This window comes from Catharus ustulatus, chromosome 23 (assembly GCF_009819885.2).
Source record: "Catharus ustulatus isolate bCatUst1 chromosome 23, bCatUst1.pri.v2, whole genome shotgun sequence".
Classification (NCBI taxonomy): Eukaryota; Metazoa; Chordata; class Aves; order Passeriformes; family Turdidae; genus Catharus; species Catharus ustulatus.
This window is the reverse complement of record NC_046243.1, coordinates 4,667,699-4,678,964: the sequence shown is the minus strand read 5'-3', so window position 1 is coordinate 4,678,964 and position 11,266 is coordinate 4,667,699. Positions and strand designations below refer to the sequence as shown.

Below are 11,266 nucleotides of genomic sequence, written 5' to 3'. Positions count from 1 at the left end.
GGAGAATAAGTTTTAAAAACAGCCTGTAGTGACAGAACAGAGAGTAATGGTTTTAAACTAAAAGAGGGTAGATTCAAACTGGAGTTAAAGAAGAAATTGTTTTACTGTGAGAGTGATGAAACACCAGCACAGATTGCCCAGAGAGGTGGTACAGGCTCTATTCTGGAAATATTCAAGGTCAGGTTGGATGGGACTCTGAGAAATCTTAGTTGAAGTTGTCCCTTCATTGCAGTCCTTGCAGGAGAGTTGATTTAGGTGATCTTTAAAGTTCTCTCCAATCCAAACCACTTTGTGGTTCTGTGATTTAGAAAATACCCACTTAGGGTGATTATCACCATTTTAGGTGGTCTTTGCTTGCATCAGAATTCCACCAAGGAGCATTGCACTACAACATTTGTAATATCAGTGTTGGAATGGGGACTGACTGCTTTTAGCTGGGTTATCTGATGCATGGACACTGTGTTACCCACAGTTATTGCAGGGGATTCTCTTTGGGACTGGGACTTGCAGCTTTGCTGAGCTGTCACAGCTGCAGGACCATTTGTAACACTCCAGGCACTGCAGAGACTGAGTGTGAATTCCCAAAAATGGAGTTATCAGGCTGCCTGTGAGGCTCCAAGACTTAGACAGGGGCACAATGTGCCACTGAAATCTGTGAGGACATAACTGTAACCAAGGGAACCTCACAGAGGTTTCCTGGGTCATATGAGTTATGGGGATGGGGAGGGAAAAAACTGACATTAGGAAAAAGAATCTTGCTGGTGATCAAGGTACCAAGGTGGATATTAAATACTCAGGAGAAAAGCTGGACTGAAAGGCTGTAGCCTCAACTGCACAGCTCAGTGAACAGGAATTTTAGGTGATTTTACAGGTTGAAAAGCAGATCATTCCTTGTATTGCCCCAAAATATATAACACCACACAACTGTAACCAGGTAATGAGTTGACATTTTTTAAATTTGATCCCTGTGTTTCTGATCCTGATAATCTTCTAGTAGATTTATTTGGTGCTTTGATAGTGTCTGAAGTCAGCACGTTTCATCATTGCTCCCTGAAGTTACCCCCTGCTCTGGACTGTGGTCACCTGGCTGCCAGTGTGCATTGCAAAAACCTGCCCACATTTTTGTAGAGGCTGGCACCAGTGTGCCAACCAGGGATACACAAAACCCACATTTGGAACTGGGACCCAGCTTGTTGTCACCCCAAGTAAGTTGGAGCTTTCTCTTCCATATTAGCACCAGGACTGGTACATCATTTCTTTCTTGGGTAGATGTGATGCCTTTTTCTCTGGTCCCAGAATGAAGAGCCAGACATGGTTAAGGGATAAAAGGGTTTTTGTCTCAGTATTTAATAAGGATCCTTTGGTGCAACAGTTTGTCAAGGGGGAATACACTGAAATGCACACACAGAGCAGATGGTGTATACAATTTTATAGACCTTGCAAATCTGACAAAGATTCCCTAATGAGAAGTTTAAATGAGTGGTGTGACATTTCCATGTTCTAATGCATTCCCCCTGATGGGCTGATCTTGGTTTACAGAATGTGTTCTGGACAGAACCTTGCTTTCTCAAGGTAGTGTGAGGTTTTCTGGATTCCAGCTGTGAGGCCTTTAGGATGTTTGACTACCAGGACTATGCTGAGATACCAGGCTTAAAGAATTACATGTATGCTAAGAGTACTGAGGATGCATAAAAGGTGTAAAAAAGAAAAGGCAAAAAAATCATCATGGCATCAGAGGGACCAGGGATTAATGAAAGCATATTCCAACTTCTTTTCAGCTTCCCTTGGCAAAAGCCAGCTGGGATAGAGATGCTCTCTAGGAACGGCAGGAGGGCTTGGCTGTGTGTGGCAGTGACCCCCAGCAGGACAGAGCAGTGACAGAGGGTGGTGATGTCCACCCAGGATTAATAGCCATGGCATGGTGACTGCAGCTTCTTCTCACTAAGGGCTTTGAGACTGGATTTTCTAAGTCTTAGCCTAAGAGAATATGCCATGATCTTTCTTTTTTTTAAACCCATAACCATTGTAAGATTTCAAGACTTTTTTTTTCTAGAAAAAGAATCTCTGCTATATATAATTGAAAACTTGATCTCCCAATTGAAAACTAGTTTGATTTTGGATGAAAAAACATAGAAAAGCATTTTGTGAAAATGACAGAAGTTCTCAGGAGGTTCATGAGCAACCACTTCAAGCTTTTTGTTTTGAGGAAATTGTCACACAGCTGGGTTAATCCATCCCAGTTACCTGTAAGAGAGTGGATTAGATAAGCAGAATTGCTCCTTCTAACCCCCAAAAATCTTTTTTTAACATTGTTGAAAGGAGGAGATCATAGCAATTCTCTCCTGTGGTTTAGATGGTGCCTGAGTAGATCCATACATGAACACAAACAAGATAATGCTTCCCAATAAGAAAAAATTCATTAAAAATCATTCTCAATTTTTAATGAACGTGAGCACATGTTAAAAGCCCAGGGTTTGTCCTGCTTTGGTACTAGAGAACTATTTATTCTGTTGGTACTTGATTTCTCCTCACATACTGGGTGTCTTTATAATTCACTCTTACTTTTGGTTCAGTGGAACATCTTTCCCTTAAAATGCTTGTGAGAAAGACTTTGGATAGTTTTGGCAGTTTGACTTCCCCAAATGTAATTGCAGAGGCAATAACAAACACAATTTTTGGAAGGAGACCAGAATTAGGCCTGAGTCTGTCAGTTGAGCAACATATTCATATTTGCAAGCACTGAATCTCTCCTCAGAGAGATTCTGCACTTGGATGACAAGGGCTAGTGCTGGACCAGGGCTTCTGACACCTGAGTGTGTCCAGACAGAGTCTAGAAAGTCTAGGAAGGGTTCCTGTCCTAAATGTGTCCATCTAGTCTTGCTGTAGACACCCCAACACCCAGCTGGGAACAGAACAGATAAAGGACATTTATTTCAGTGATAAAAAAGATTTTGAGGCCCTTTCTACACTTTCCCCATGGAAAGAAAGTAAAATTTCTTCATCTGGGAGCTCAGCTGTCTTCTAAAATAGGACAGATTTCACAGAGGACCTCTGGCCGACCTTTTGGAACATGCATTGATGGAACATGATGGAAACATCACTAAATGTGATGTTAATTCATTGGAGCTGTTCCTCTGGGGGCAGGACAGGTCTGTGTGAGTGGGCAAGGGTCCAGATGTTCCTGGAGTGGGGCAAAGCTCCAGGCTGGCTCCAGCTGTGGAATGTCATGTCTCAGGCTGAGGAGTGGTAAGAGCACCAAAAATTCTGTCACCAATTCCAGTCTGAGCAGAGGTGCAGATAGGTTGCTTTAGAGGGAATGGAGAATGTGATATTTTTCTGCATGATACCACCTGGGAATGAAACCAGCTCATGATTTCTACTAGAGCTTGTTTGGAGGGGAAAAAAGAAAGGGCACAGGTTCTCAGTCTGATGTTGGAACAGGGTTCAACTCCCCTGAAATCAGCCTCTAGTTGGCTGTCTCTGGGCAGGAATAGCATTCCAACAGCTCCTGCTCTTCCACCTGGAAGACATCCTTCAGTGAAGATAAAATTAGGCAGCATAGAAAGCTCAGAGCATCATTATTTCTTATTTCTCACTCCCTCCTGTGAATAGAAGTAATAAATATACAGCATCTCCAGCACAGGCTCAAGCTCATTAAAACAGAATAACAGGTCACAGGGCTGTGGTTAGAGTAGATGTTGTTCACCAAAACTATCTCAAACCTTCACAGCAGTGGGCAAAACCACCAAGGAACTTACAGGAACTGAACTGCAGCACCAGAACAGAGGCAGCCACACTCTGAGTAAGAACAGGAAACTAATATTTTGCAAAACTGCTGAGGCTTCCTGTGAAAAACAGGCTTTACTGATTTATGTGTTCAAGATCAAAGATTGCATAGATTGAGAAGGAGAAAAACACCCTAATTTGGAGAGAGGGAGATATTTATCTCTTCAGAAAGCACAGTACCCGAGATGAGGGAGGAGAGCAGCTTCACAAATTCCTCCTCTCTCACTTCTGTGTATCCCATGGCCATGATCCACCCTGGCCCATCTGTATTTTATACTGGGATCTATCATCAAGCTTTTTACCAGCTCCTGCCTTCCTCTCCCTAGCAAACAATCGCTACTTCCAAAACATTAACTGGGAGGTGAGGGAGTCCCAACAGACATCAGGCTGTATTTCTGCATACAAAGAGTCTCATCAGGTTCTTCAAAGCCAGGGCAAAGCTAGAATGGATTAATTACAATTCAGGAGATGGGCCAGAGAATGAACCCTTGGGCTTTGTGGATTTTTTTTTTTTCTGAGATGATATCAATAGAGAAGTATGGCTGTTTCTCTGAGGTGGCAACAGCTGGGAGCAGAACAGACTAAGAACATTTATTTCAGTGATAAAGAAGATTTTGAGACACTTTTCCCATGGGAAGAAACGAAAATTTCTTCATCTGGGAGCTGTCTTTAGTATTTATCAGTGAGGCGTGTGAACAGGGAGAAAGCAAAGATTAAATTCAACTCTCAATCCTACACAGTAACACTTCATCAGTTTATAAATGTGAACTGAAGCTCTCATTGAAATCTGTGAAGGCAAATGGAAAATGCAGCCATGGGGCTGCTGAGAGGCTAAAGTGTGTCTGTAATATTTCATTGAGTCATCATGAGAGCACTGCAGTGTCTGGAACATTTTACTGTTAGCCATGAACAAGGACTTAGGAATGCACCTTCTCATAGACTCAGATGAAATGTATGCTTAGAGTACAGGTTTAGAAAGATAAATATTCAAAAAAGGGTTTAACCACAGGTTGTGTTTTGATATGTGTGGAAAATCCCAGTCTGACTGACTTGCTGGTAGAGTTTGAAGCAAGGAAACAGTGATGAGTCCTAGGTCAGCCTTTGGTGCCTCAACCCCCTCTCTGCAGGGTGAAATTCTGTAAAAAACATTGGTACAAGAGGTGGAATGTGATGAAACATTTGTTTGCTTCCACCTTTTGTCCCTAAATGCAGCGACATAGGGGAAAGGATTTTGCATTTGGTGGATTTGACCAAACATTTGCAGAAAAAGCAGAATGGTCCTGGGCTGTCTCAAGGATCACAGAATCACAGAATGGTTTGGGTTCACAGGGAGCTTGTGGGGTTGAATTTTTGGTGGTCTGAGCACCAATTTGTCGGGTTGTCCTCTTTAATGAGCTAAGCAGTTAATGGTTGTTATAAAGTTGTTTATTGCAGAAGCCCATCAGTTTTAAAAGCAAAAGTTATAGGTGCTAAGTTCATCTTAAGTTTTGGTATAAAGTCCCAAACAGGGGCAGAAGCTGCTCCCAAGGGTCCCAGCAGGATGTTGCTGGGCAGCTCCTGTCATCTTCTTGGGTGTTGATGATGGTGGAGAGAGAGCAGGAACAAAAGCAAAAAGCAAAGCCAAGGCCCCAGCTCTCCCCCATGCATGTTGTTATATAGAATCTTCCAACAAGCTAAGACAAACTCCAACCACTACTCCTTAACCTATCAGAATTCCAGTTTCTTAGCACACCAGGTTATGTATAGACCATATGTGTAGTTTATCTTGTTCTATCTGAAAAATGTAAGCAATATTCTGTACTATGGCTTTATTATGTCTGACACCATGTTCCTGGAGCCTCCACAGAAACCCTTGGCTCTAGGACTCAGTTTTTCAACCTTCACTAGAACTCACACTGCTACTCAGGCATCTGAGACCTTTTACTCACTAAAAGCTCTTAAAGCTCATTCTAAAACTTACTTATTGTAAAGCTTAAACTTACATCTCTACTTTACGTGTGATTGGCTCAACACACTTCAATCCAGCCGAAGGTTTTAATTCAACCCCTGCACTCTGATTTCTCTCTGAAGAATTCAGACAGACTCCCAACTCACTGGCTCCAACAGGAGCTGAAAGGCCATGTTCCATCCATGGGCAGGGACACCTTCTGCTGTCACACTCATCCTTGGGTGCCCCAGGTCAAGGTGCCAAAGTCCAGTGAGGTGTTGAGAGCAATGGCCAGGTTAGGTATGGACATGCAGGGTGTGGATGTCCACAAACCTCTTCAGATGCTCCAGGAATTCTGCCTGGCCACTCTGTGTCTCCCACACAAGTGAACAGAAGTAGCTTCTGCATCATCCACTGTGATGTTTGGTTCTCTAAAGGTGTCCTGGCACAAGATCCCAGTGATCAGGCAGCATCACACAGGAATAAAGCAGAAACCTGCATTTCCTGTGCCTGTATGTTAAGACTGAAGGAACAGTGAATGTGTAATCTGACTTAATGACTCTTTTTTTCTCCACTTGCAGAAGTTACTCCATCTCCCTCAGTCTACAGGCTGACCTCTAAAGATGACCAGAATCTGGAGATGTGCCTTATCACAGATTACTCCCCTGAAAAGCTCACTCTTAACTCGGCTGAGCAGCGCACATCTGCTATCGTGGAGGTGGAAAATGCTGAGAGCAGCATGGAATCCAGCTACCTGTCCACCTACTGGGCCAAGAGGGATGAGCTGCACTGTGGTGCCAGGCACGAGGGCTTTGGAGAGCTGGAGGGCGAGGACCCTGAGAGTGGTAATGGCATTTCTGGGGCTGTGGGCAGGGTTGGATGTGCTCTGGGTGCTGCTGGTGTGAGCAGGACTGGGCTGCAGCTCTCGGCTGTCGGGAAGATTAATCCACAAACACCAGAGGTTTATGTCTAAAAAGGAGACAGATGACTCCTTTTACTTTATTCAAATAAAGGGAGAGGCCATGGGGCATTCCCCTGGGATCTCTGCAATTTTTGGAGGATGCAGCCTCCTTTTTATCCCAATTTCCTGGCTGCATTTCCTTCTCTTTCCCCACTGGCTGAGGTACTTAAGAGGCACAGACTTCCCTTGCCTGATACCTGAGATTCCCCTCTAATGTACAACCCTCCCTTTTAATTTTTAGTTCTTATAGACTTCATAATTTTTCCCCATTGCTTCTTTCAATATCCAATTTAATTTATCAGCAAACCTAGAATTTGTTTGTAAAGGCAAATATCTGTTTCCATTAATCAATCAGTGGAATCCATCCCATTGTTTCTTTTATCTCTCAATGCTGGTTTTATCCACCAGCAGACCCACACCTTGTTTGTAAAGACAAATCCCTCATTCCTCTCCCAGCCCTGCAGGCAGTGCTCCACTATGGTCCCACAAGACACAGGAATGGTGCCTCATTTCCTCTGTTTTCTCTCTCCTTCCTCCTTAGTGCAAACAGCATTAAGGGTCAGTGGATTGGTACAGTCATAGCAGAGAGATCTGAAAAACACACTTCGGGGATAAAAAGCTTGAAATTCCTCTGTCCAGTGGGACACTGAATGGGACACTGAAGTTTAGCTAGATCATCTTTTATGCTTGCCCTGAGAAAGGGAGAAAAGTGTTTATGGGAGCGTTTGTTGGCCAGAAACTCTAATTCAGTCCTTCTAAGCAGAGATATTTTTATAGATCTCTGAAGAAGTACATTTTTGTTATTAATCAAGTTTATTGTTACTCTGTGCAGGTGCCAGCGCTTTCTGTGTCACAGGACTGTCCCCACACTTCAGGACAGGTATGTAACACACAGGAGAAAACCCTAGCCTGACTAAAGTAAATGTCTTCCCAAGCTTTTACTGGTTTTCCCTGCTTGCAGAATTCTTTTTGAAGCAGCAAAAAGTCAGACAGAAAATTTCCACAAGAGCCCTCACAGGCTTTAAGCATCAAGGCTGAAAGTCGTGGTGCTAATGCAGCTTTCCTGACCAAGGTGATAATTTAATTTAGTGCAGCCAGCGCCCACAGCTCCTGCTCTGACTCACCAGAGGGACTCCAGGTCCTGCTGTGAGTCAGCACTGCCTCAGTTCAGAGGAGCTGGGTTATTTTGGGTGCACAAACACCTAATGAAACAAGAGCTGAGCTGGTGGTTTCTGTGCTCAGGGCTCAGCACAGCTGAGCTGCAGCCAAGCTCTGCCCCCGCTCCTGGGGAGGGCTCAGGACAGTGCTGCAGTCCAAGCTCTGCTGCTCTGCCACTTCAAAGAGCAGAGCCCGAGCCTGCCCTGCTCACACAGCAGCTCTGCTCTTGCAAATCTTTCCAAAACACCATTTCAGGAAAACACTCATCAGTAAACACAGCTGCTGATTCCATCAGCCTTTCAGCTCTCTGAAAGATTCTCACTGATGTGAAAAACGAGGTTCACTTTCCTGGCAACTTAAAAAAGGTTTAATTAAAAAAAAAATAAAAAAAAGACAAATTAGAGACGAAGACAATAAAGCAAAGGGTTAATGCAGCCGGGTGCTGGACATTCAGTCAAGAGCACAGCCTAGCTCAGAAAACACTTGGTGAAATGCATTAACATGTTGCATATTCATAGACTTTCATGCATTATTCAAAATCAACCACCAACCCGTAAATCAAGGGGGTTTTGTGGTGCCTTTCTGTTGCCTACTCCCTGATCAACAAATTCCTTCCCTGGAGTTCTGGTTATCTTTATCCAGATAGGATAATCCAAGAATGAGAAGAATTTCCTGATTATTTTTTTGCCATTCTGAGTTAGTTACATGAAAAAAAGCTTTTTACATCACCATGTTGTAGTCCAAGAAAAATATATTTATCACACTACTATTTCTAAGTTTTATTAATAACAAAACTAAAAGAAACTATATTAATAAAGCAAAGTTTTCCAACATTGTACATATAACATTCATTTTAGTATTTGCAAAAATGACTTTGTAACTTCAGATTAATATAAAATTCAAATACAATTGTGTTCTCTGATTAAAATCAAAATTGCTTTCCCTCTGCCCATCTTCAAAAAAATTTAGAGAGAGGAAGGAGGCTGCCTCCAGCATCCTGGGTTCACAATGCACAGTATTTCAAATTGAAATTTCTGAGTCCTGCTCCCTGTCTCATTTCCTGTCCTCCCAGCTGACTCCATCTCTCAATGGAGCAGCTTTGGTAAAAAGGTTCAGTCTGTGGAACACGAGGATGTCTCAGTGCTCTTGTGACTCTCATTTTCTGTTTTTTTCCAGATGAGCACTTGAACACACTGTCTTTATCACAGCTGGGCCTCAAAATAGTTTTAGTGAAAGCAGTACTTTTTAATGTGCTGATGACGATGCTTATGTGGAAGAAAAAAAAGGTGAGTATGCCTGGGGGGATCAGAAAACATCTGTCAGAAAACATCTGGATTGCTTCTGCAGCTATGAATGCCCCTTCTCTCTGGAATAGCTGTTTCTGCAGTCTATCCGGACTTCTTTTGTCTGCCAGCAGTAAAATCCCTCCACACCATTTTCACCCACCCCTTAAGTGCTCTTCCTTGTCCATAAGAATATTTTTTTTCCTTTCAAGACATTTCTCCCTTCTGTTCCTACATCCATCCCTTCCCTTGCCTGCATTCATCCATCAGATTTCTCCCCTCACCTGTCTCCACCTGGGAAAGTTTGATGGTTATTGACTTTATATAAACTCTAATATATTTGGTTTTGCCCAGTGTCTGTTTCTCCTCTTTCTCTTGCCTGGACACTTCAGCTGTACAATTGTGCAGCTGTGATTATAACCCAAATAATGATTTGCCACACTTTTGTTTTTGTTACAGGACTGAAAGTGGTGCAGTCCTGAAGTACCAAAACCATCTGCTTTGAGAGAGCACCGTGAGCAAGAGAGGGAGCACAGGAACATTCCATGTGCAAGGGACATCACTTGCTGTTCTTATTAACCACACCAGCCATTATATTCTAAATTGCTTTATTTGCATTGCTTTAAAAGTACTCAAAATGAAAATTTCCAGCATTCTGCCCTCCTGGGTCATTCAGCATACAGAGCCTCTTCTGCATGGAGCAGACTTTGCTTTAAATGCAAATTGCCAAGCATTGCTGTTACTTGCATTAAAATGATGACTACAGCCTGCAGCAGGGCAGTTTGTTAAAAGCAAGCTAAAGAACACCTGAATGGGAATTTTCCTGTTTTGGTAGCTTTAAGATATTCATGTCTCTTAGAAACCTTTTCAAGTGCAAATGAAACACTGAAAAGCAAAAGGAGACTGACTCAGGATGCACTGTCCTGCCAGGCTTTGCTAGATCAGAGCAAGATATCCCTTTTTTTCCCTAAAGGATGAGCTGCAGGTCTCCCAGAAGTCCCAAATTCAGTGAAATTGTCACTTCAATATCACAGAAAAAAAAAAAAAGAAAGAAAAATAATATTTTTTTATTATTTTTTAAAGTCTATCTGATCATAAATCATCCTAATTTAAGCCACTTTAAGATTTGGCTTTGTGTGTAGTAGAAATACAAACCACTTTTGTTCTTTTTGTTTACTTCTAACAACCTGAGATCTCACAAGTTCTTTTTGTAACAATTGCATAAAAATATACAGAAATATTAACTTGTCCATGTGTGCCCACCTTGGAACAGTGCTTGCCTGTGGCATCTGCATGCTGCTGATTCATGAACTGTACTGGCACCCAAAAATGTCCTGGCATTTCTTTAGGCTGTTATCAATCAATTCTTAATAAAAACGAGAAACTTGTTTGTGTCTTGTGTTTGTTGTTCAAGGCATTGCTTCACCCTTGAGCTGAGCTTTGGGAGGGAGGAGGGAAGGGGTTGGATCCACCCTGGAGGGTGGGAACAAAATCCTTCTGAGGACATCTGTGCTGTGTCCTGTGAGGACAGTGGGGAGAGGGAGAATTCACAGAGAGCACAGAATTCACAGAGTTTGCACAATCATTCGGATGGAAGAGAGCTTCAAGATCATCGAGTCCAGCCCATGCCCTAACATCTCAACTAGACCATGGCACCCAGTGCCACATCCAGTCTGTTTTTAAACACATCCAGGGATGGTGACTCCACCACCTCCCCCAGGCTGATCATTCCAGTACTTCATCACTCTTCCAGTGAAAAACTTTTTCCTAATATCCAACCTAATTTTCCCTCGAAGCATCTTGAGACTGTGTCCTCTTGTTCTGTCAGTGCTGCCTGGAGAAAGAGACCAACCCCACCTGACTGCAGCCACCTTTCAGGGAGCTGTAAGAGTGATAACATCACCCCTGAGCCTCCTTTTCTCAAGGCTGAATGAACAACCCCAGCTCCCTCAGCCATTCCTCACAGGGTTTGTGTCCCAAGTCTCTCACCAGTCGGGTTTCCCTCCTCTGGACACTCTGCAGTGTCCCAATGTCCTCCCTAAATTGAGGGGCCAGAACTGGACACAGCACTTGGTGTGGCCTGACCAGTGCTCAGTACAGGGAAGGGGGGAGCCCCTTTGCCCTGAGGCTGTGCTGAGTGTTGACAACAAA

At 43.1% G+C, this 11,266-nt stretch overlaps 1 protein-coding gene across 1 annotated transcript; it reads left to right on the top strand.

Annotated features, from left to right (window-relative positions):
- Nucleotides 1-587: 587 nt before the first annotated feature.
- Nucleotides 588-10,503, top strand: LOC117006290 (T cell receptor alpha chain MC.7.G5-like). The gene is made up of 6 exons (XM_042779918.1): nt 588-607; nt 1,129-1,205; nt 6,295-6,558; nt 7,507-7,554; nt 9,009-9,118; nt 9,575-10,503. The coding sequence occupies exons 1-6, from the start codon at nt 588-590 to the stop codon at nt 9,578-9,580; spliced, it is 525 nt and encodes a 174-aa protein (XP_042635852.1). The 3' UTR covers nt 9,581-10,503.
- Nucleotides 10,504-11,266: the final 763 nt, after the last annotated feature.

Excerpts from the sequence above, each read along its gene's own strand:
- LOC117006290 (XM_042779918.1), top strand. The coding sequence starts at position 588 with ATGGAGTTATCAGGCTGCCT. Across the intron at positions 608-1,128 it reads ATGGAGTTATCAGGCTGCCT|AGGCTGGCACCAGTGTGCCA; the intron begins GTGAGGCTCCAA and ends ACATTTTTGTAG. Across the intron at positions 7,555-9,008 it reads GTCCCCACACTTCAGGACAG|ATGAGCACTTGAACACACTG; the intron begins GTATGTAACACA and ends GTTTTTTTCCAG.